At 56.2% G+C, this 21,408-nt stretch overlaps 6 protein-coding genes across 6 annotated transcripts; 4 read left to right on the top strand and 2 right to left on the bottom strand.

Moving 5' to 3' along the window:
* Positions 1-1,142: 1,142 nt before the first annotated feature.
* Positions 1,143-4,820, top strand: BO72DRAFT_499551 (DUF3433 domain-containing protein; the record flags this gene model as incomplete). The annotated part of the gene is made up of 3 exons (XM_040948848.1): positions 1,143-1,431; positions 1,502-1,957; positions 2,011-4,820. 3 exons carry the CDS (start codon positions 1,143-1,145, stop codon positions 4,818-4,820), a joined length of 3,555 nt encoding a protein of 1,184 aa, XP_040798072.1.
* A 773-nt stretch (positions 4,821-5,593) lies between these two features.
* BO72DRAFT_385713 (uncharacterized protein) lies at positions 5,594-6,097 on the bottom strand (the record flags this gene model as incomplete). The annotated part of the gene is made up of 1 exon (XM_040941594.1): positions 5,594-6,097. A coding segment is annotated over one exon (504 nt), but the record flags the coding sequence as incomplete, so codon positions are not given.
* Positions 6,098-7,844: 1,747 nt separating this feature from the next.
* Positions 7,845-9,498, top strand: BO72DRAFT_451169 (uncharacterized protein). Its single transcript, XM_040945421.1, has one exon. It carries the CDS (start codon positions 7,967-7,969, stop codon positions 9,341-9,343), a length of 1,377 nt encoding a protein of 458 aa, XP_040798070.1. The 5' UTR covers positions 7,845-7,966; the 3' UTR covers positions 9,344-9,498.
* Positions 9,499-9,907: 409 nt separating this feature from the next.
* BO72DRAFT_436269 (putative monooxygenase) lies at positions 9,908-11,377 on the top strand (the record flags this gene model as incomplete). The annotated part of the gene is made up of 2 exons (XM_040943317.1): positions 9,908-10,222; positions 10,290-11,377. The coding sequence occupies exons 1-2, from the start codon at positions 9,976-9,978 to the stop codon at positions 11,375-11,377; spliced, it is 1,335 nt and encodes a 444-aa protein (XP_040798069.1). The 5' UTR covers positions 9,908-9,975.
* A 2,094-nt stretch (positions 11,378-13,471) lies between these two features.
* Positions 13,472-16,367, top strand: BO72DRAFT_411361 (putative C6 transcription factor). The gene is made up of 5 exons (XM_040942459.1): positions 13,472-14,060; positions 14,110-14,490; positions 14,538-14,872; positions 14,923-15,273; positions 15,327-16,367. The coding sequence occupies exons 1-5, from the start codon at positions 13,692-13,694 to the stop codon at positions 15,910-15,912; spliced, it is 2,022 nt and encodes a 673-aa protein (XP_040798068.1). The 5' UTR covers positions 13,472-13,691; the 3' UTR covers positions 15,913-16,367.
* A 653-nt stretch (positions 16,368-17,020) lies between these two features.
* Positions 17,021-21,319, bottom strand: BO72DRAFT_479843 (uncharacterized protein). Its single transcript, XM_040947601.1, has 2 exons — positions 18,342-21,319; positions 17,021-18,289 (listed from the first exon to the last, which is right to left on the bottom strand). The coding sequence occupies exons 1-2, from the start codon at positions 21,143-21,145 to the stop codon at positions 17,035-17,037; spliced, it is 4,059 nt and encodes a 1,352-aa protein (XP_040798067.1). The 5' UTR covers positions 21,146-21,319; the 3' UTR covers positions 17,021-17,034.
* Positions 21,320-21,408: the final 89 nt, after the last annotated feature.

The following is a 21,408-nucleotide window of genomic DNA, read 5'->3' as shown; positions in this document are numbered from 1 at the left end:
TTCTTCTTCTTCTTCTTCTTCTTCTTCTCCTCGTGATGCCGACCATCGAAGAGAGTCGAGGAGAGAAAATGCTGCTTCAGTGGATTCTCCGCGAGACACATGATGCCGATTTCCCAGTGTTGGATAATTGTCATGTTAAACCCGCCCCAATCCTTTCACCACGAGAATCTTTACGTCTAACCGGAAACCTCCTTATATGCTGCCCTAGAATCTCTGGAAAATTCGCAAGGTTGAACTTCGATATGGATCTTCCGGCCATGTTATCCGTTCTCAAAAAATATGCAGTAGCGAATTACACCCCGGATTTTGTCATTGCTCGCACTGAAATCAACTCTTCAGACGACTGGCCCCCTAGTCCTCAGATCCATGCACAAAAGTCGAGAGTAAACGGCGGTACCGTGACGAAACTGGTGCAATAACCCGGGCTTCAAGGCCTCCGGTTACTGTTCTGAAATCTTTGCTCATACCGCTGTGTATCTGACAATCTATCCCAGTCCCGTACTCTGGAAGATTCCAGCCCGGAACATCCCTTCCGTCTCTCAGTCGATGGGTAGGCGAGAAGTACGAGATTAAACTGACAATTGCCTGGCCTGCCAGTAAGACGGGGACGGTACTAAAAGTTACCATTGATTTCAGTGGTGGGCTTGATATCGATGGTTTGTCTTTCCTAAAGCTTTCGGGGTACGATCTTTGCCGCACTGGAGCGATGAGTATACTGTGGAGACCTTTTCTCCCCATCTTTCTTTCAGGTCTAGTACATCTGTCGGAGATGCCTGCCGCAGATACCGACCTCCCTTTCCACCCTAGTCAGTCGCCTTTGATAATTCATCCATCCCGCACATCCAGTCATGGATCATTGTTGTCTAAAGTTTCCAGCTTTCGTACATCGCCTCGCCGCGTGAAAATAACAAGTCGGCTAGAACAGTCAATCCGATAAGGACTGGTTATGATTCTGTTCACCTCTATTACTCGTACAACCTGGCACGGCAACCTTCATTCAGCCTTGTCTTGGCACAATCCCCGTGCAAGCGCTAACTGAGGCGGTGCATGCCAGCCCCCGCATCTTATAAGATGTGCGTGTTTATGACCTGCCCCAACAACTCTCCTTCTATACAAAGGCGCAATGCAGAGATGCGATCACGATGTTCTCAAACCTCATCCACAAGCCAAAGACCTTTACCCCCTTAGTCCAGGAGACAGCTACCTTGGACAGCGGCCACACACAAGATGGAGAGAATCACCACGCTCACCCCTGGCGTCAAGCCTGGACTCCGACTATCCTTCGCTCGGCGACATTGGTCGCGTTTGCACTTCTCTTCGCCGCGATGATCGTGGTCATCGAGGTCTTGTCTTCTGTCTCAGCCCGGAATCAAGGTCTCAGCACCAGCGAAAGCAAATATCATTACCTCTGGACGTATGGTCCGACAGCCGGTAGGTGCTCTGGCAGTTTTCATGTGCACCGAGTGGGAGGGCCATTGCTGACAGAGGGTTGTGGGAATAGCCCTGACGATCGTAGCCGCACTATGGGGCCAGGTCGAGTATCGCACCAAGCAACTCATGCCCTGGAGGGCGATGGCACACTCCGGCCCCCAACCTGCCTCGCGATCCCTCTTGCTGGATTATGTCTCGGAGTGGAACGTGATCGCACTTTTTCGCTCGATGCGTCACGGCGATTGGGCGGTGGTACTGGCGATCTTAGGCACGTTGCTGATCAAACTTCTCACGGTCGCTTCGACTGGTTTGTTCATGCTGCAGACTGTATGGATGGAGCACGCGGCTGCTGAGCTTCGCCATCAAGCCCGCTTTGCAGGGCTGGGGTACAATGGGAGTCTAGTGGATGGGAGTGCTGCGACTGTCGTGGCTGGAGCCCGCTGGCAGGAGTTGCCCTACCCTGTCGGCACGACCGAGAAACATGCCTTTCAGCCTTTCACGGCGAGTAGCAGTGGCAATAATCTCGGTACGGTGATCCTATGGACCAACCTAAAGCAAGCAATGCCCTAACTTTTATAGGTACCAGTAACGATGGGATAATCTCCGGAACGGTGGATGTTTTCTCGGCGGATTTGAACTGCCATGTTGCAACCGTCGCCAACTGGACTGAGGGCTGCACTTCGTCCGGGTGCGAGCAGACTCGACTGAACATCACCCTCAGTACCAGTACCTCGTCCTGCGCGGGTGGGTATCGTTTCCCCGGCTTCCAGAAAAGCTACTCCTCCGCTGGGGGTTATTACGCAGACGTGTTCTCGGTTAGCTGTGTTGGTGCAGAGGATGATCCTCGCGTGGTTGTTGCTGCAGCGCACTGGACCGCCAACAAGACCGAAATCCACGGCTTGGTCTGCAGCCCGTTGTACTCCATTGCACCACGCTCTGTCTCGCTACGCCAGACTAACCACAGTGTGGTCAGTATTGACCCGCCCCCAAATTCGAACCACACCACCCAAAGAGTCCTTGCAGACGTGTCGCCAGCAGGTTTAGGGGTGGGATTTGTGTCCTCGTTAACCGCCGCAGCCGATATCCTTGACACGCTGGGCTATGTCGATACCTCAACCAAAGGCTGGAAGACTGCGGAATACAACCTTTCAGACCCGAACAGTACTTACCCCAGTGCATTCGCGATTATAGCGAATCTGACCGCGCCGCATGCCATGCGCGACTTGCTCAATACCTCGCTCTTGGAAAGTGTAGCCCGACCCATGTTTGCGGCAATAGCGGCCCAGGTGGCAAAGCAGTATCTCCTCTCCTCGTCGGATACGTCCTTCGAGGGTACGTATTCGGCGTATGTCAACCGATTGCTCGTGAAAGAGCTTTCTGTGCGACTGATGGAGGCGGCATTGGCTGTTTTGATTGTCGTCGCTGGAGCGTTGTGCTTCTTACGACCGGCTCGCTGTACGCCTCGAGATCCAGGCACTATCTCCGGGCTGGCGAGCATTCTAGCACAGAGCCCTGCTGTGGAGGAGCGACTGCTACGAAGTAAGAATGGGACGGAGATTGCGGAGGAGTTGAATGGTCGTCGCTACCACACCCAAATCATAAACGAACACAATTGTCTGGGCTTCACTATCGCGACTGACCAGACGGCTAGTGAGAGTATGCGGACTCGAATCACCTCCGGGCCTATGAAATGGTGGGAGCCGATATCCGTCTCCATCTCCTGGCGGGTGACTACAGTCGCGCTGCCTCTGCTTGTCATCGCTGGGCTAGAAACAACGTACCAGATCTCGTCTCGACACAACGGGCTGGGCACTGTGTCCGGGGAATACATCCGATATATTTGGGTGTACATCCCCGCGGTAATCATGCTAGTAGTGCGCATCTTCTTCGACTCGATTCACTTCTCGGCTCTCGTGCTGCAGCCTTACCTGGACCTGCGACGTGGGGGGGTCACTGCACCACGAAGCATCATGGAGAATCACCTGTCCAGCCCGACACTCGTCTCATTCGTCAAGGCCACCCTACGGCGACAAGGTGCCGTGGGGGCTACTGCAGTCGCCGTGCTACTGGCCCCGATACTTACCGTGGCCGTCAGCGGACTATACCTCACCCAGGAGGTCGCGCACTCCCAGGTGGTCTCCATCGCTCGTGTCGACAGCTTCAACACCACCATCGACCCACATTATTCTACCTCCAGCAATGCAGGCGTGGGGCTGGCAGGAGCCCTGGTCGTTGCGGCCAATCTCTCTTATCCTGCTTGGACTTACGAGGAACTGGTGCTGCCGACTCTCAGTGAGGCGTCTCTCACCAACAAGCAGGGTCCTGTACGGTACCGCTCCGCCAACGGAAGCGTGGACCGTTCTTCTGTGGTGCAGTTGACGCTCCCCAGTCTCCGGGCCCGTCTCGAATGCCAGATCCTCGCCGAAGACACAGTCTACAGGGTTGAGGAGCCCAGCGCGCTCCTTTCCGCCTGGAACCTCTATCTGAACCTGGATCCCAACTGCAGCCAGAATATGTCGTCCAGCTTCGCAGTTAGCACTGACTATCTGACCATGAACAACACCTCATTCGGCTCGTTGCAGTACATGAACCCGAGCGTGGCGATGGGCCATTGTCCGACATTGATGGGGTGGTACGGCGTCTTGACGGCGAACTCCACGAAGGGGTTGCAAGGGTTCACCTGCGACCCCTACGTTGACCAGGTTGATGCCACCGTCACATTTGCCCTTCCAGGTCTACAGATCACCGGGGCGACCGCGAACGAATCGTCCCGGCGACTCTTCAGTGCCGAGTTTTCGTCGGACCTGCTGTTTCCCAATTATCTTCCGCAGGCGACCAACAACGAGAGTCAGGCATTTGACGAGTTTTTCTCGGCCATGATCCACGATCAGAAGACCCTCACGGTGGAGGAAATCACCGGCGCCCCCGACGATCTCTCGCGCTATCCAGCCGTGATCAATGCAACTCAGCACCTTTATCGCGTCCTCATGGCGCAAGGGCTCAATGGCAATTCGCGGATCTTCTCCGCCAATGCAACAACGCAACGATATTCGGGAGCGCTTATCCGGCCTAATCGAGTCCGGCTCATTCAGAACGGACCGTCGACGAGGATTCTCGAAGGCTGTCTGGCTGCCATGGCGCTCTCAGTCCTGGTTGCGTGTTACTTCTTGCAGACCAAGGAGGTCATCCCTGTGAATCCGTGCAGTATTGCGGGAGCGGCCTCGCTGCTGGCGGGGTCCGATCTGGTCAGGTCGGATGTGCTGCCGGCGGGGTCGGAGTGGTGCGGTGATCGGGAATTGTTGAGACGAGGGGTCTTTGCCGGATGGGTGTTTGGATTGGGGTGGTGGGATGGAGGGCGGTTCGGTGTGGATATTGGGAGGGCAGAGTGAACATTTTGATTTCCTACCAAGTATACAGCCGCTCTTGCCTCTACAATCGCCCACTGCATCTCCAACAACAATACCACCAAGGATGCTCGTCTACCACCTCCGCCCTGGAGCATCCCGATCTCACGTTCGGAACTGATAACAACACCATGATATTCAAAAAGACAAGCAACCATCCGAGTCAATTTTTGAATCACCCAAATCTCACAACCACTGGCAACATCTTCGCCTACCACATGACACTGGTACCACGTCGCTAGCCCCTTTTTTCGTGCTCGCTAGGTTGCGTGGTACTGTTTCCATGCCCAAGATCTTCATGGTTGTTCGAACCCGTCGATAGTCGCTGTCCGATACTCAATCACGCCCACCAAGTGCCACCGTATCCAGCTATTCTGGGATATATGCAACCATCCGTACATGTTCTTCCCAAAAGATGCCAAATGACCGCACTACCGCCTTCAATGATCCTCACCCACTGTTATGTGGCTGGTCGCAAGGCTGTTCTGATAATTCGAGGCTCGAACCCATTGATGGTTTGCAAGGATGGTAGTGCGCCGATTCTGGGCTTCGGTCATGTCAAAGCTCTCCGAGATAATACCTCGAGGGTATCGATCATAGGGTAGATTGGATTTCTACCAAATATTGTTTGGAAGAACATTGTCCCGAGGGCAAAATAACATCTACTACCCCTGCTACTACCGAAGTCTTGCTCCGAGAAAGCGAGCATGCGTCATCCCCTTCGGCCCTCCAACAGGAACAGCACCACTTCCCGCGTCTCACTTCCTTTTCTTCCTCGAAGCAAACGTCCTCTTCTTCAGCCCAACCCAATTATTCCCTTCCAGGTACAGCCCATGCTCCTCGACCAACCTAGCAAACTGCTCGTCCCTCCCCAACACCTTCAGATCAATCTGCAGCAACCGGGCGATGATGGGCGCGAGGTCATGCGCGGCGCAGACCCGGAGCTCATCCCCCCCACTACTCATCGGCCGCTTCTTGCGGTGGAGGCGCTCGAGCCTCTCCCGGAGTTTCTCCTCGATCGCCTGCTCCACCGTCCGGCCGTGCACGCCGCTCGCGTTGGTGTGCTTGATCAGCTGGGCCTCGTCCCAGGCGAAGTAGGGCTTTCCGATGTAGTACGGGTCGGCCACTTTGCCCAGCCGCTTCTGCGATGCGGGGTGGTTGAAATTGCTCAGATCGTGCAGGAGGACGTGGATGCGATACCAGAGGGTTGGGGAGGTGGTGGCCCCGTGCTTTAGGTCTGATAAGATGGGAGGAGGGGGGAGAAGGGATTGGGATTGGGATGAGGGAGAAGAGGGACCAGGCACCTCCGTGTCAAGGGAGGTACTAGCAATGATGGTGGGCTGCTGGGTGAGAGATCGAGATGCTCCGTTTCAGGGCATTGAGGTTGGATAGCATTGTTTTGGTTCTGCAGGGGACTGTGAGGGGTTTGGGATCGTGGAGAGGAGTCCGGCGCGGAGGTCTGTTCCGAGCGTCTGTTTTCATGGTGACGCATGTTGGTTCCGTTGACATCTTAGGGTTGGGCTCTGGGTTGGATGCTGGGGGTTTGCTGCAGGGATATCTGCCGGGTGACTATTCTGTCCTGGTTGCTGGATGAAGCTCTTCGGCTGTTATCCATTCATGGAGAACGTAAATCGTAAGGATTGCCATCTGGGGCGTTGTGGGAATGCGTTGTGGGAACGCGTTGTGGGAACCCTGGACCTGTTACCCGTCGCAAAGGTGTACTGTGCAGGCAGTGTAGGGTCCTAGTGGTTTGTGTTTCGTCGACCGCCCGAGCAGCATGAGGCTAAACTCGGTCGATTGCGATCAACAGATAGAGATAGCATCGCAGGTCAATCAAGAAGATATCTTGGTGGCTAGAGCGATGCGTCTCATTTTGCCAGGGACACTTGGAACTCGTGGCTTGAGTGGCTATGGCTTGTGCTATCACATTACTCGGACTCAATAGTCAGCTGTTCTTCAGTCCCCTTCGCTTGCTTTACCCCATTCGTTCAACCTATGTTCGGTCTTCTTTTCCACCTGCGAAGTCTTTTTTTCAATTGCTTCCAAGTCTAGGCTCTGCTAAGTCATCCTTCAAGCCAAGACTTCGTGTCGGACCCCAATTACTCCGTCGGGGAGTAGGAGGGTCAAGGAGAACAATATCGTGTAAGTGACAACTGTCATGTAGAGATGTATCCTTTTAATGTCCAGATCTATCCATCGACAGCAAAACTCTTTACGACGGTCTTTGTGGCCTATAGAAATGTTTGCTTGAGCTTAGGCCGGCGATCAATAGCGGGAGGCAGGCGGTGGCATTAGGGCTCAGCTCGAGGCCGATCGGCGGGTTCCAGACAAAGAGCTCGTGCCAACATCCTGGTTCCTGCATGCGTCTACATCCTGACCAGGGGGGTTTCAGGTCCATCCTTGTCGAGATGCGGACTGTTCATTCGGCCAAGCGAGAGCCCGGCAAGCGACCATTGACAGCCACTTCACATAGACTACAAGCCATCGCCACATTGTGGTCCATACCGGGGAGAGAACAAGGATACAAGGTTTGATGCTCGAGTACTCCGTAATGCGCATACTAAACCTATCTTCGATGCGTTCACTCACCACTCACTCGCAATTCCTTGCAGGAACTTCTCGCCAAATGCACCTAACCTCTATTCGATGGTCAGAGGCATCTACGCCTGCCAGGGTAGACGCTTATCGGTCTGAGCCTAGATAAGAATTTTCCGATCGATGAGAGCCCGTCAGTGCATGATTCTAGAACATGAGTTGGGTTTCGCATCTCGCTCACTAACTGTCAGCTTTGCGCCGATCACCGTGATGGATCAACATATTCGATCGGAGTGATTCTTTGTTGACGGGCAATAGTTTCTCACTAGTTGCAGCTGCTCAGCTGAAGTTTACCTTTGTCGATCACTTAGTCCAAAATCCGAATACCTTCAAAATCGCCCTCCATGGCCAGGACCGGGTATATATATATCACGCCCGCAACCCTCCCGGGACTGTCTCATCACCCTTCATCATCCAGGATCAAGCAGGTCAACCATTCTTTGTCTCCAGTTTCCTCTGTCCTTTCTCTTCACCTCAACTTGTCGACCCGTCATTCTCTTGCCCTTGTCAGCTACACGTTAGACACTCTCTCAACAATGAAGGTCTCTTTCTTGACGGCCCTCGTCCTGGCCGCCTGCACGGTGGCCAGCCCCGTGGGTCAGCCTTACGCTCGCGACAGTGAATGTATCTGTCAGCCCAATGGCGGTCATGGCTCTGGCTCTGGCTCTGGCTCTGAGCCCCCGCAGCCTGCCCCCGAGTCCGAGTCTCCTGCTCCTTCAGCCTCCCTCTCTCCCGGTGGCTCTCCATCCGGTGTTCCTTCTTTCCCCCGCAATCCAGCGCCTGCTTCCTCCCAGCCTGTCACCCTTCCAGGCTTCCGGCCCGCTCCCTCCGCTACTGTGCCGTTGGCAGCATCGTCTCCGAATGCCGAACCTTCTGGACGGCCTTCGGGTCTTCCTGGATCCACGGGCTCTTCTGGTCCCTCTGGTCCTTCTGGTCCCGGTGGCTCCGGATCTTCCAGCCCATCAGGCCCTGCAGGACCTAGTGGCCCCTCTGGATCTGGCCCCTCTGACCCCTCGAATCCCTCTGGTCCAGCCGGTCCTGGAAGCTCCCCCGGCGCGTCCGGCGGTTCTCAACCATCTGCAACCGTTCCCTCCGGACCTGGCTCCTCGACCCCCGGCTCGACCCCGTCGGGATCTTCGTCGTGCGAGAGCGGTCACTGCCACGGCACAGGTCATCTGATTCAGGATTTGGGTCCTCAGGCGGATCGCCTGTTGAAGGTCGTCGGCAGCGGTACGGAGGAACTGCTCATCCAGCTGAGCGACCCAGTTGCTGACCTGCTGGCCGGACTCGGCTTGGTGGGTCTATCTCAGCCCGTGGGAAGCCTCCTCCGAAGCGCCTCCAGCATCGGTGAGCTGGTGTCGGACTTGGGTCAGCCCGTGGACAACCTTTGCATCGTGACGGGCAAGGGTCTTGGTTTCTTCTTGATCGAACTGGACCACCCCGTGGCTGATCTTCTTCGCGGACTTGGCCTTGACGCTCTCGCCCAGCCGGTGGGAAATGTGCTCAGCGATATTGGCAGCAGCCTTAAGCGTCGGGCTGATGTCTCGAAGCCGGCAGGTCTGCTCGAGGAGCTGGCCCCCGTGGTGGATTGCATCCTTCAAATCACCGGCGAAGACCTCAAGCCACTGCTGATCCGTCTGAGCAACCCCGTGGCGCAGCTCCTGGTCAACCTGGGCTTGAACGAGGCTGGGCGCAGCGTGGGCCAAGTGATCCGGTCGGCTGCCTCGGTGGGCGACCTGATTGCCAACTTGGGACCGGTGGTGGATTGCCTGCTCACGGTGGTGGGTGAGGACGGTGGTCTCCTGCTGATCAAGCTGGATCCCGATGTTGCCGCCTTGGTGTCTGGCCTGGGGTTGCCGGCTATTGGAGTGCCCGTGGGTACCATTGTCGGGGAGCTGGGAAATGCTTTGTAGAGTGTGGTGGAGAGAGCATCTCTGGAAAAGAAGGGCGATCACTTATGTCACTTCCCCACATGCACTTTTCTGTATACTACTACGGAGTACGTACTAGGTACTCCACACTCTGACCGATGTACCGATATACCGATAGTACTAATAATTAATGTCACGAGTTAGTTAGCTACATAGCGTCAGCCATTAGTAATCCCATGGATTCCCGGTGTCCGCGTCACTGGGAGGATAATCTCATCCCCGGGAGTAAGACTGAATCGCCCCACGGGGCACAGTTACCGATCTGTGGGGAAATAATGGACCTCTGCGCCAAAGCCCGGGGGAGGACCAAACCAGTCACCGGCGAGGGAAGCAGCAGCATTAGAATTCGCCTCTCCGGGCTGGTCGGAAGGCAAGAGGCGCCAGTCGAGGCCCCCCGTTGGATGGAATGTGGGAAATCGTGGGGAGGAAAAGCAGCACGGGTAAGATTTACTCCGCTTTCGCCAGTCCGATTGCCGGCTGCCATCCCATATTTAATGCCCAGTATATCCTCTTCCACTTGGATCTTTTGCACACTGTTTTACTCTTCTAAGAACAATCTCCTCTCCTCTTCTCTTTTCTTTACTATTGTTCGCATTCTCCTCTCCTCTCACACAATGGCTCAGTCCCCGCAAGATCTTAAGGTGGCCATTTTGGGCGCAGGTATGGGTGGTCTCACCTGCGCTCTGGCTTTGGCCCGGGAGGGTTTCAAGAATATCGATGTCTATGAGACGGCGCATGACCTGGGCTTTGTTGGAGCCGGTATCCAACTTGCCCCCAACATGGCCCGCGTCCTCGACCGTTTGGGTGTGTGGAAGCAGATTGAGGCCGAGGCTGTCAACATTGTTGAGACCAGCGTCCGGGGTATGTTTTCTTTTCCTTTTGTGATCGGGTGGATGATTGAATGAGTGACTGACCCATCATCGTGCAGTTGGAGCGACGGATGCGGAATTGGCGCACGTACCGCTGGAATACATTGCGGATACGTATGGCTACCCGCACATGGTTGGACACCGTTCCTCCCTCGCCAACGGCCTCTACCAGGGCTGTCTTCGCCACCCCGACGCCATTCGCTTCCACTTTGCGACCACCGCCCAAGATGTCACCTTCGGCTCCAAGCCGTCCTTCAAGGCCGTTCCCCGCGACACCGCCCAGGAGCCCTACCGCGTCGAAGCCGACGTCCTCCTCGGCGCCGACGGCATCAAGTCCAACACGCGGGTTGCCATGCTCGACCTGCTCGGCATCCAGGCCGGCGTCAAGGACACCAACCAGGCCGCGTACCGGATCATGATCCACAAGGACCAGGTCAAGGACGACCCGGAGCTGCTGGCGCTGATCAGCGGCAACAAGGTCACGCGCTGGATCGGCGAGAAGCGCCACATCATCGCCTACCCGGTCTCCAACAACACCATCTACAACCTCTCGACCACCCAGCCCGACATCAACTTCGCCGCGGCCACCAACGCCACCTACACCACCCGCGGCGACAAGTCCGTCATGCTGCAGGTCTTCGGCGACTTCTGCCCCATGGTCCAGCGCATGCTCGGCTACGTCCCCGAGGGCGAGGTCTGCGAGTGGAAGCTGCGCGTCCACGAGCCGCTGCCCACCTGGGTGCATGAGTCGGTCGCCCTCGTCGGCGACTCCTGCCACCCGACCCTCCCCCACTTGGCCCAGGGCGCCGCGCAGGCGATTGAGGACGGCGCCGTCATCGGCAAGGTCCTGGCCAAGCTGCCCGACACCACCCCGGCCTCGATCCACAAGGCCCTCAAGGTCTACGAGAAGATCCGCAAGAACCGCGCCTACGCCCTCGTCGAGCTGGCCGCCGCCTCCGGCCGCGCCCTGCACCTCGGCGACGGCGCCGCCAAGGAGGAGCGCGACAAGCAGTTCGCCGCCCTCCGCGAGGGCAAGGGCCCCGTCCCCGACAAGTGGGCCGACGCCGACGTCCAGCGCGAGATCTATGGGGTCGATGTCACCCAGGAAGCCACGGAGCGCTTCGATGAGCTGTTCTTGGCGGCGTAAGCTTTTCCCTGCCTTTTCTTCCTCCCTCCTCCTGTTGTTTGTGTTTCTGGCCCGGCTGCCAAGTTTTCCCCCCCTTTGCGTGTTTTGTACATTTTTTTTTTTCGGTTCCTGTATATAGAGCTGATGGGAAGTTTCTCTTTTTCTTGATACAAAAGATCAGGTCGTGAAGCCAAACTGGTCTGAAGCTCCTTTTTTTGTTGTTCTGGTGGAAAGCGATATTAGCATTGTCTGAAACATCCAATGATGATTTATGATCCTCTTCTCTTCGCCTTTGTCTGCTAGTTGGTGTCGTATGCTGTATGTGCTCTCGTAGAATAGTGGGGAAGCTATAGAAGGGATCTGATATTGACCCCGGATTTTCCCCCGCCAGTTCCTAGAGAATGTCCCAGTGACACGTAGTGTAGTTGGGGACTAATGTCTTGGTGAGGGAATCCGATTTGTATGGCCAGAATGCCTGCTGTGAGACCTTGTAATGCTTGTTGGCACTGTATGGTATGGTCAGACGTTGTCTAGTATGGGAGTGGTGTCAGCACAGTAGTTGTTTGTATTCGGTTTGTTCTTCCTCCATCTTCGTCTTCTTCCCATCCGTCTCTCCTCTTCCACTCTCCTCTTCACTCCAGACAACCCGACTCACGCCTCGTTCATCTTCGTCAAAGACCTTGCTGCGTTGTTAAGGATCAAATCCACGTGAGATGTCGCAATAATCATAATCTCGATGGTCAATCGAGTCTCGCTGCTACGTTCCACCGTGCGTGGTTGTGTAGCCTCTGCGCCGCGCCACACCGCCACAACATCCGCAACATCATCCGGACCGCGATCAGTGTACAGTACTCAACCCTCTAAAAACATATGTCTACACGCAGAGGCTAAATATACTTGAAATGGTTAGTTACCCCGAGGCCTCTTTTATCCTTGCGACAATAGCCATGCATGCGGCTAGAACCGCCTGACTACTGCCGGTCGGGGTAGACTGGACTCGGGAAACGTACTCGTGCTTCCCGAGAAAAGATTTTGGCTGACGAACACCCCGATTAGGCTTGTATAGTACCATACTGAGTGGTGGATCCAGGTGTTTTAAGTCGGACTAAGAACCAAATAGGCAGGAGTCTCTCCAACACCCACTGCCACTGCAGCACTGCTACACTGAGCGAGTCACTAGCGAGGTTTATCCGCCGTGCCCCCCCCCCCCCCCCCCCTTGACCCAAAGTCATCTTTTTTCCTGCATGTTCATTGGACCTGGCCGGCAGTTGATAGTTCCGAAGTGGCTTCTCGCCAAGACATCTGACAACCCTCAACAAATTACGGCAAAAAATACCGACTGGTCAAGCAGCTCAAGTCAGAGATCATGATTGGCGATTGTGGGCTCATTCCGCGGGAAGGACAAGGCTAGTGTTTTGGCTCCTGAAGCACTAGTCGCGTGGGTTTTCGCGATAGGTTTCAATTCGCTTGGGTTGTCTTCAGCATCACACTACGGAGTACTTCGTTGAGGGTGATGATCTGGTCAAGGGGGAAGAGCGAGGCAGTGGTAATTTTACCTTTGCAGTCGGTGGGCCACAGAGGTTTACTCAACCACCCCTCGTTGAGTGGCATGTCAAGTCCAGGTATACTCTTCACAGCCTATGCTGACTGAGCTTACTTCCATTGTCCTGTCTTAGTGGGAGTATTAATCCTGTGGAGACGATCTCAGGGCAACTTGGCAGATTGTGGTACGATCTGGGGTATTTCTATCAACCTTGAACTGACACGCTTGGTCTAGATGACTTTCACGAGTCATGAATAACACCGCCAAGCTTGAAGGGAAGGGTTGTCCAGGGGGAAGACTATCTCTCGTCCTTACTTGCAGAGACGATGTCTGCCTTCATGGCACGACGCGAACACCCAAAAAAAGCAAACCCCGAACTGAATGCGGGCACCCAAGCCGAGGACGTCGTCGACGGATCTTTGCCAAGATGGTGATTGTTGGGACCCGAGCAGCTGGTTACAGTGTGGTACGTGTGGACCGAATTGGCCAGTTTTCAGATGGAAAACTCCTCCTTTGGCCATCAGCAAATTAAAGTTGCTCCCACATGCGGCAGCTATTTCAATTTTTTTTTTCTTCTTTTCATTCGGGGGTCCGGCATGTCTTGGCATGTGTTAATCATCCATCCAGTTTTGGCGTCGGTTCTGGATGCCAGGGTGTAACGTTGCCATTGTTATCATTCAACTTTGATGCCTGTTCGAGGTCTTCTTTCCTCTTGTCCTTGTTCTCCTCCTCTTCCTTCATCTCTTGGTTTGCCTCTGCCTCTCCGCTTCCCTTCATGGTTGTGACATTGACATGCAGGAGTCCGCTGATCCCGGGGCGGCCGATGACCCCGTAAAAGGCCTTATTCCTGCTGCCGCGCAAAAGGGCAAAGTGCCCATCCCCCGGCTTGTCCCTCCATCACTCAAAAACAATCCGCAGCGCACTGCCCGTGCGTGCGTGGCCTGCCGGGCCAGGAAGACCAAGTGTGACGGTCGCAAGCCCGTGTGTAGGCAATGTAGTCGTCTTGCTCTCGACTGTAACTATGCGGGGTCAAAGCGTGAGCGCCAGCAGCTGGAGCTGGATTCGGCTCGCTCCCAAGTCACAGCATATGAGTCTTTGTTGCGGGAGATCATCTCCGAAACTGCCCGCCAGGACATCAAACCCATCGAAGAAATCATCAGTGTGAGCGGCCTCCCGCCCTCGTCGAGATACACATTGCTTACAGTCGCAGAAACACCTTCAAGGGAACACCGATGCATTCTCCACGCTGATGACCGCCCGATCGCTATCGGATCAGCATCTGCCACAGCCACTCCCGGGCATCTCATTGGCCCGTATGCACCTAACCCTGGCCTCCAATCGTGCCAGCGCAACTCAACCTCTGCAGGATTGTCCCCCGATCCAAACCACCAACATCGGTCACTGGACTGACCTTGTCGACAATACCACTGCCAGCCATCTTTTTTCTCTGTACTTCACCTGGGACAACCCGACGTGGCACCTCATCGACCAGGAGCTGTTCCTTCGCGACCTGGAGCGCGGTCAGACGGGGTTCTGCTCAGCTCTGCTAGTCCACGCGCTTCTATTCTTCGGCTGTGTAATCGCTCTTCCGGTCCTGTTATGTTTCTCATGGGTAACCCCGACTAACCTGGATGATAGAGTTTCTCTTACCATCTGGCGCGACTCACGGATCGAAGGGAGGAGAAGGTTTTGGGCCAGAAGATATATTCGGCCTTGCAACGGCTTTGGAATGTCGAGAAAGAAATCACCTGTCTTCCTACAGCACAATCCAGTGTCATGATTGGCTTGCTGTGTTGCACTTTTGGGCTGGACCGAATGGGCACACGATACATCATGCACGGCGCTACGTTATGTCTTGGTTTAAGGCTGCATGAGGAGTGTCCTTCTTTCCTTGAAGACACTGTCGACGAGGATGTCGAGTCGCTTCACAGGTGTCATAGACTAGTCGCATGGGCTGTATTTGATGTTCAAGCGTACGTTCCTGCTCCAGATTCCCCTCCACACACACGCTGACGCACTACAGACTGGCTGCGCAAGTGTATCGGAAGGAATCGGCGTGGAAGCGGCCACCGTCTGTCAGGTTCTCAGCGACCGAAGCGGCGGCACTAGACGATGGCGATGAATGGAGTCCATACCCGTTTCTCACCCCTATTTTCAGGCCGTTTGTGCATACGGCCGCGAGAGCTCGAGGCGGTCTCGTGATGATTGTCAATGACATAGCGGCTTTTGCGTTGAGGTTTCCAGACTCACCTCTGGACCAACAGGACTGGGAGTACGGCTTTCAGCTCTACGGGAAGCTCCTGAACTGGCGGGCCAGTTTACCTTCCACCGTCACCCCGGATGAGAATACGTCGCCCCATATTCTCACGTTACAGTAAGTCTAGACACGCTTCTTCGTTTATGCTTGTACTTACCATGTGGCGACAGCATGTACTATCACGCGACAGTGGTCTCATTATGCGAAATCTTTAATCTCTATTCTAATCCGACGAACAATCCATTTGAGACGGAGTTTGACACCGAGGATGCCAAATTACAGGCCATGGGGGTCATCGGATCTCTCATCCTGCTGTTCCAGACTTGCCATGGATTCAAGTCCTTGCCGATCGTCATGCTCCACTACTTCTGTGCGGCGGGCGTACATTCTGTCTCCCAACTGCGCCCTCAAGACCCGAAGTGGAGCCTCGTCCTGGAGAGCTGCGTGGTCGGGCTCTGGCACATGAGTCTCGGATGGGGCCGCCTGTGCACCGCCTTCCTCCGAACCATCGAATTGGTCCTCAAGGCGACCAACCCCGACCCATTCCTCATCTCCCCCAAGGTCCGAGCCGTCATGCAACAGCTGAACACGAATCGATGGACGGCGACGGACGTGAAGTCCTTGGCGGCGGACTATGTCGTGTATCATGTCCCGAAGTCCGAGGAACAGGGCGCCGCTGCGGGTCCTCAGCACCTGGCCCACGGGCTGCAGAGTCTGATAGCTGCGATGGATGAACACTCTATCAATGAGAAGTGATGCGCCATGCGCCTCAGATAAGGTTATCTATAACACGACTCATGTGGACATCACCAATCTGCACCTACTCTTCGTTCATGGTTAGTATGGTTCATAACACCGATACATCTCGACTGAAGACTCGGCTCCATTATGCAACTCATCCTTGTCATCAACAATCCACGACCGTGGAAACATGGGGACAGATGTCTACAGACATACATCTCTATATGCTGCAAGCCCAGGACGACCGCAACACATGCAGCGTTGAAATCACGAGCATGTTCGGTCCGGTCTCTCGCACGTGGTTCTGTAGTCAGCACGGTATCAGGCCCAGCATCTACAATATGATTGTTAGCGGTAGCGAGCCTCTGAATTTTAACTCGTCTATCCGACGGTTGACTGGGTTAAGGCGGTTCTCGAGCACTGCGTATCCATTGGTAGAAAGGTCATCTCGGACATGCAATATGTAGTGTGCTGCTGGTGACTTGGTGGGATCAGTTTCTCTTGTTTGTAGTCTGTTGCTCATGAGGTCTGTATGCCGCTTTACAGTTAGTATTACTGTGAGGTCAAATACCTCGAGCATAGCTTTCTGGCCCCAATAACCATATTCATATCGGGGGGAAGAGCCATAAGTCCAACAACCATACAATCCACCTATTGAGTTGCTGGGCCTAAAGGCAAGTATATGAGTATATGTGCATATATCATCCAGACAATACCAAGAACTCAATCAACAGTAACTGATATATTCCAGCTCCAGCTCCTGCTCCAGCTCAAGCTCAAGCCCAAGCCCAAGCCCCGTTACAACTAGGTAGTTCAATTCACTACAAGGTACCTCCCAAACTCCAAACTCCAAACACCAATCCCTCCGCACACAACCCACTAAATACAAGCTGACAAACCCCAAACAAACAATAAACCGAACCAAGGTATCATTATCATCATCCCTTCCCCTTCCCTTCCCTTCCCTTCCTCTGAGGTTAGCACATCGACCCCCTCCCTCCCTCTCACTTCTACCCCCCACATTCCCCATACCACATTCCCCATCCCCCATCCCCCTAAAGTAAAGTATAGCACATCATCCCCTTCCCCTCCCCTCACATGAATCCCAAACCCCGCCCGGAAAAGGGGCTAAGGGATCTACTCCCACCGCCCCCCGCCCCCCAAAGCCCCCAACCGATTCGCCGTGCGCTGATCCAACAGCGCCGCCGCCAATTTGCGCGACCCGGCCGCGGTGCCTCGCTGGGCGCGCTGCATGCGCAGCTCCCGCTCGCGTTCCCGCTCGCGCGCTGCCGTGTACGCGTTCACGGAGGCGGAGGCGGTGGCATTGCCCCCTGCTTTTTTGATTCCGGCGGGGTTCACGGCCCCGTGGCCGGAGGTCATGGATGCGGCGCTACTCCGTCGACTTGCTGGTCCTGCTCCCCCTGAGGATGAGGAGGAGGAGGAGGAGGCGGTGGTGCTGCGCCGGAGGAAAGGCGGGGGGCGGGTGAAGCCGAGGCCGAAGCTGCTGCGGTCCTTGGTGGTGGTGGTGGTGGTGGTGGTGGTGGTGGTTGGGGAATCCGTTGCGAAAGCTTGTTTGCCTCCGCCTGTGGATGAGGAGGTGGAGTTGCTGGATGCTTGGCGGAGGAGGGCGAGGCGGTCGACGACGGGGCCGCGCGTGCGGCGTGGGTGGTGGGTGAGGAGGTTGCTTGGGGGGGTTTTTTGTTGGTGACTGGGTCCGGCCACGGCGGCGAGTTCGTCGTCGGAGTTATCGGATGCGAAGTCGGCGGGGTCGAGGGTGGTTTCTTCTGGTTGGTTGTGGTCGTGGTCGTGGTCGTGGTCCAGGGAGGCGTCCTCGTGGAAGGAATCGTACTCGTGCGTCTCGGTCAAAAAGCTTAGGGTCTCGCGGATCTCGGCCAGCGTCGCGGGTTTCTTGGACATGGCGGAGGCGGGCTTGCGGCGGAGGTGGGGCGGGGGTCGGTTGTAGGTGGACTCGGTGCTGGGGTCGAGGGGGCGTTTTCTTTTGTTGTTGATTTCGGAGTTGATGGTGTTGTCGGGTTGCGATTCTGAGGGTTGGGGGTTGCTGTCTTGTTGACTCTCCTCGTCCTCCCCCTCCTCCTCGAACTCTAGCCCCATGTCCTCCTCGTCGTCGTCGCGGTCCTCCACCGCCCGGAAGAAGGCCGCTTTCTTCGGGTTCTCGGCGATCTCGCCCATCTTCTCGTCCGCCAGAAGCGCCTTGCGCATCCGCGCGAACTCGCGCTGCTTCTCGCGGCGCCGCGCCAGGAGCTCGTCGTCAGAGTCGTCCAGGTCGAACTCGTCGTCTGCGTTGGCGCCGCGGCGCCGCCGGAGGGCGCCCGTGGTGATGTCCTTCAGGAGCTTGGCGACTTGCTTTTCGTCGGTGGTGCGTTGGTGGTGTCTAGTGTGTTCGTGGTTAGTTACCGGAAATGAAAGGGGAAGGGCAGACTCACGCATTCAGGGCGGCAAGTTGCTTCTCGTCAACTGTCTCCCCGCTGTGGTCGTTGATCATCGCTCGGTCGTAGGCGTTCTCCTCGTCATCGTCGTCCTCGTCGCTTCCGCCGCCCAGTCCGGCGTATTCGTCGTCCGACTCCTCGGCTGCTTCTTCCACCACGTCCTTGGCCTTGCTCTTACTTTTGTCGAAGAGGACGGCAGGCTTCTTGTTCTTCTTCGACGCCTTCATGATGTTGAAGGCATTGGCGTTGATTTCGAAGTCTCCGTTGTCTTCCTCTTGTTCTTCGATCATGGAAAGGTCAGCGGCGCGACCACCACGCTTCAAGTGGCGCATGCTTCTCGTGGGCACTGGGGACTGGTTCTGGTCCACGATGACGGTTTCGATGGTCGATTGTGGCGTGCCGAGGAAGCGCTTCGACGGGTCAAACGGCGAGAGAATGAACCCTTCATCCTGCGTCGGGTCGGGGATCTGCGAGAAATTCGAGACGGAGCGTGGAGCCGGGGATTCCGACACCCGCGCGATGGACGGGGCGTAGTGAGTGAGGATGTCATGAGACTCGGCCCGGGGCACCTGGCTGTCCTTGATGATCACATTGGAGTCGGACTCGTGGAGTCCAGGCTCGGGCAACGTGCTCGGCAGTGTGGGAGCAGGCGTCTGATGGCTGCGCTGGGGGCTTCCGGCTATGGTGCCCGCAAAGGCTTGCGTCAAGCTTAGCAGGTCGTTGGAGCTCTGCGCGGGGAGGTGAGGCCGGTCGACAGACCGGGTTCCAGGAGTGGTGGCACCGATGATGGGCTTGGCTGGGGTTTTCGGCTCTTGCACATCGTCCTCGTCCTCGTCGTCGCTGATTACCCGAGTCTGTCGCTTGCGTCTCTGGGTAGAAATATTCGTCTCCTCGATCGACACGACTTCTGACTTGTCGTCTTCCGATTCATCCCCTTCGTCGGCTTCAGAGTCGACCAATCCATCACCGCCTCCTTGTGCGTCTGCCATTTCCTCGTCTTCGTCGTCTTCGCCGTTCTCCCCATCCTCTGACCCCGAGTATTCGAAGTCCTCGTCCTCGTCATCGTCGTCGCCGTCGCGCTTGGCAGCTTTGCGTTCTTGCTTGGCAATCGCGTCGGCCTCCATGCGTGCCTTCTCAACCAGGTTCTCCAGCTCGTCCTCCATGGCCGCGCGCTCTTCCGCCGTCTCGATGTGAATACCCTTGGCTCTGAGCTCTTCGATCCTCTCCTGTCGCTCCCTGGCAGCTTGCTGTCTTGCCTTCAGGAGCAACGTGGCAGAGAGCTGAGCCCCGTTCATGCCCTTGGATTTGCGGTTGGGCGAGGTCAAGTGCGCCAGAGCTTTCAACTTGATCATTGAAGCCGACTCCTGCAGTTTCTTGGCGGGGAGGTTCTCGAAAGCCGCGATTCGGCGGCATTTGGCGGGCGATGTAACAATCTCCAGGTCACTGTCCGAGTCGTCTTTTTGATGGCGTGCCACTTCTTCTCGTGATAGCCTGACGCGGACCGCAGGCAGGTTCAGGGTCTTCTTCTCTTTGAGGTGTGTTGCATCTATTTTCTGACCTGTCGGCCCCACCTCCATTCGAGCCACAGCCGGTTCCTCGGGCTGCGTTGGTGGGTTGGCGAGAATCTCCTTGAGCGTCGGGAATTCGGGCTCAGCTGGATTCTCGTCTGTTTCCTCCGTAGCAGACACCTTGTCCGCCGGCCCCAGGACCGGCGACGTCCGGGGCGTCTCCTTGTCTTTCTGTGCCTCGACATCCGACGAATTCTGCGAGCCCGCCGCGCTAGATGAGGTTTCGCCAGCTGGGGGTGCAGCTTCTTGGGGGACAGCCGGCTGTCCGAAGTTGAACCGCGCGAAGAAGCTCTCCTTGGTGATCTTCTTCTTCGTCTGCGCCTGATGCGCCAGCTGCATGTTACGGCTCATCCGCTGCGTCTCGCGGTTCATCTCCTCCAGGGCCTTTTTGCTGGCCTTGCGCGCCGCAGGCCGCGTCTGCTGTTGCTTTTTGGCTGTGGCTTCGGCGCCCGATGATGCACCGTCGCCGTCGCCCTCACTCGCAGACAAAATCATCTCCGAATCAGATTGTCCCTGCTGCCTCGCAGCCCGCGCGGCAGCCCGTCTCTCCGCCTCAGCCTGTTCCTTCTCCTCGCGCTCCTTGCGCTTCTGCGCCACGAGAGCCAAGAACCGGGCGTTCTTCTTCGGTTGATGTGCTTCGTCCTCGCCGTCCGTCGTGTTGGCATTGTCCTCGACATGATCCCGCCCCTTGACAGGCGACGACACGAAAAGCGGAGAGTACGCGCGGGTCCGCGGCTCCTCATCATCTTGATCGACTGCAGGCTCGGGAAGTACGGTGGTAATCCCTCTCCGTCTCGGACCAGCCGTCGGGAGATCGTCGTCGTCGTCGTCGTCCTTCTCCTCCTCATCGTGTAACGCCCTCTTAACCCTCTCAAACGCAGTCGTCCCCGATTGACCATTAGTACCTTGTAACCGCGCCGCCATCCGCCCCTTAGGCCTCACAATCTCATCCTCCTCCTCATCCTCAACGTCAACCATCGGCGCACCAAACGAGGAAATCGAGCTCTTCTTCAACGCGTCGCTGAGCTTGGTCGTGGAGCGATCGCCCCCCGCCCCAATTCCTTTCTGCGTAGCATTATTACGGTTCCTGTCCTCACCACCGGAATCGCTATCGCTATCAAACGCAGCGAGCATGGCTTTGATCTTGCGGCCCGGGGTGAGGAGCATTTCGGTATCTGTGCCGGGGGACGCGGCGCGCGTCGAGCGCGGTGTGGAGGGTGTGGAAGCGGACATTATATCGTATGTTTTCGGGCAGGGGTATCATAGACGTTGCGTTTTAATTTTGAGGGAGGGTGGAGGTGAGCATTTCCGATTGTTAATGGGAAGGGTAAGGTAGGGGAAACTGGCTGTAATCTGGAGAACGTGAAGTGGACTAAGGGTCAGTGAGAGTGGTTGCGTTGAGTTAATCAAGGGCGCCGCGGAGATGGATTCTGCGGGCGGACGGACGGGTAGGCGAGGAAGACGCGCCGCGCGCGCGTTGGCGTCGGGGGTCGGGG

The sequence above is a fragment of the Aspergillus fijiensis genome (genome assembly GCF_003184825.1).
Source record: "Aspergillus fijiensis CBS 313.89 unplaced genomic scaffold BO72scaffold_53, whole genome shotgun sequence".
Taxonomy (NCBI): domain Eukaryota; kingdom Fungi; phylum Ascomycota; class Eurotiomycetes; order Eurotiales; family Aspergillaceae; genus Aspergillus; species Aspergillus fijiensis.
This window is presented reverse-complemented; position numbering and strand designations above follow the sequence as displayed.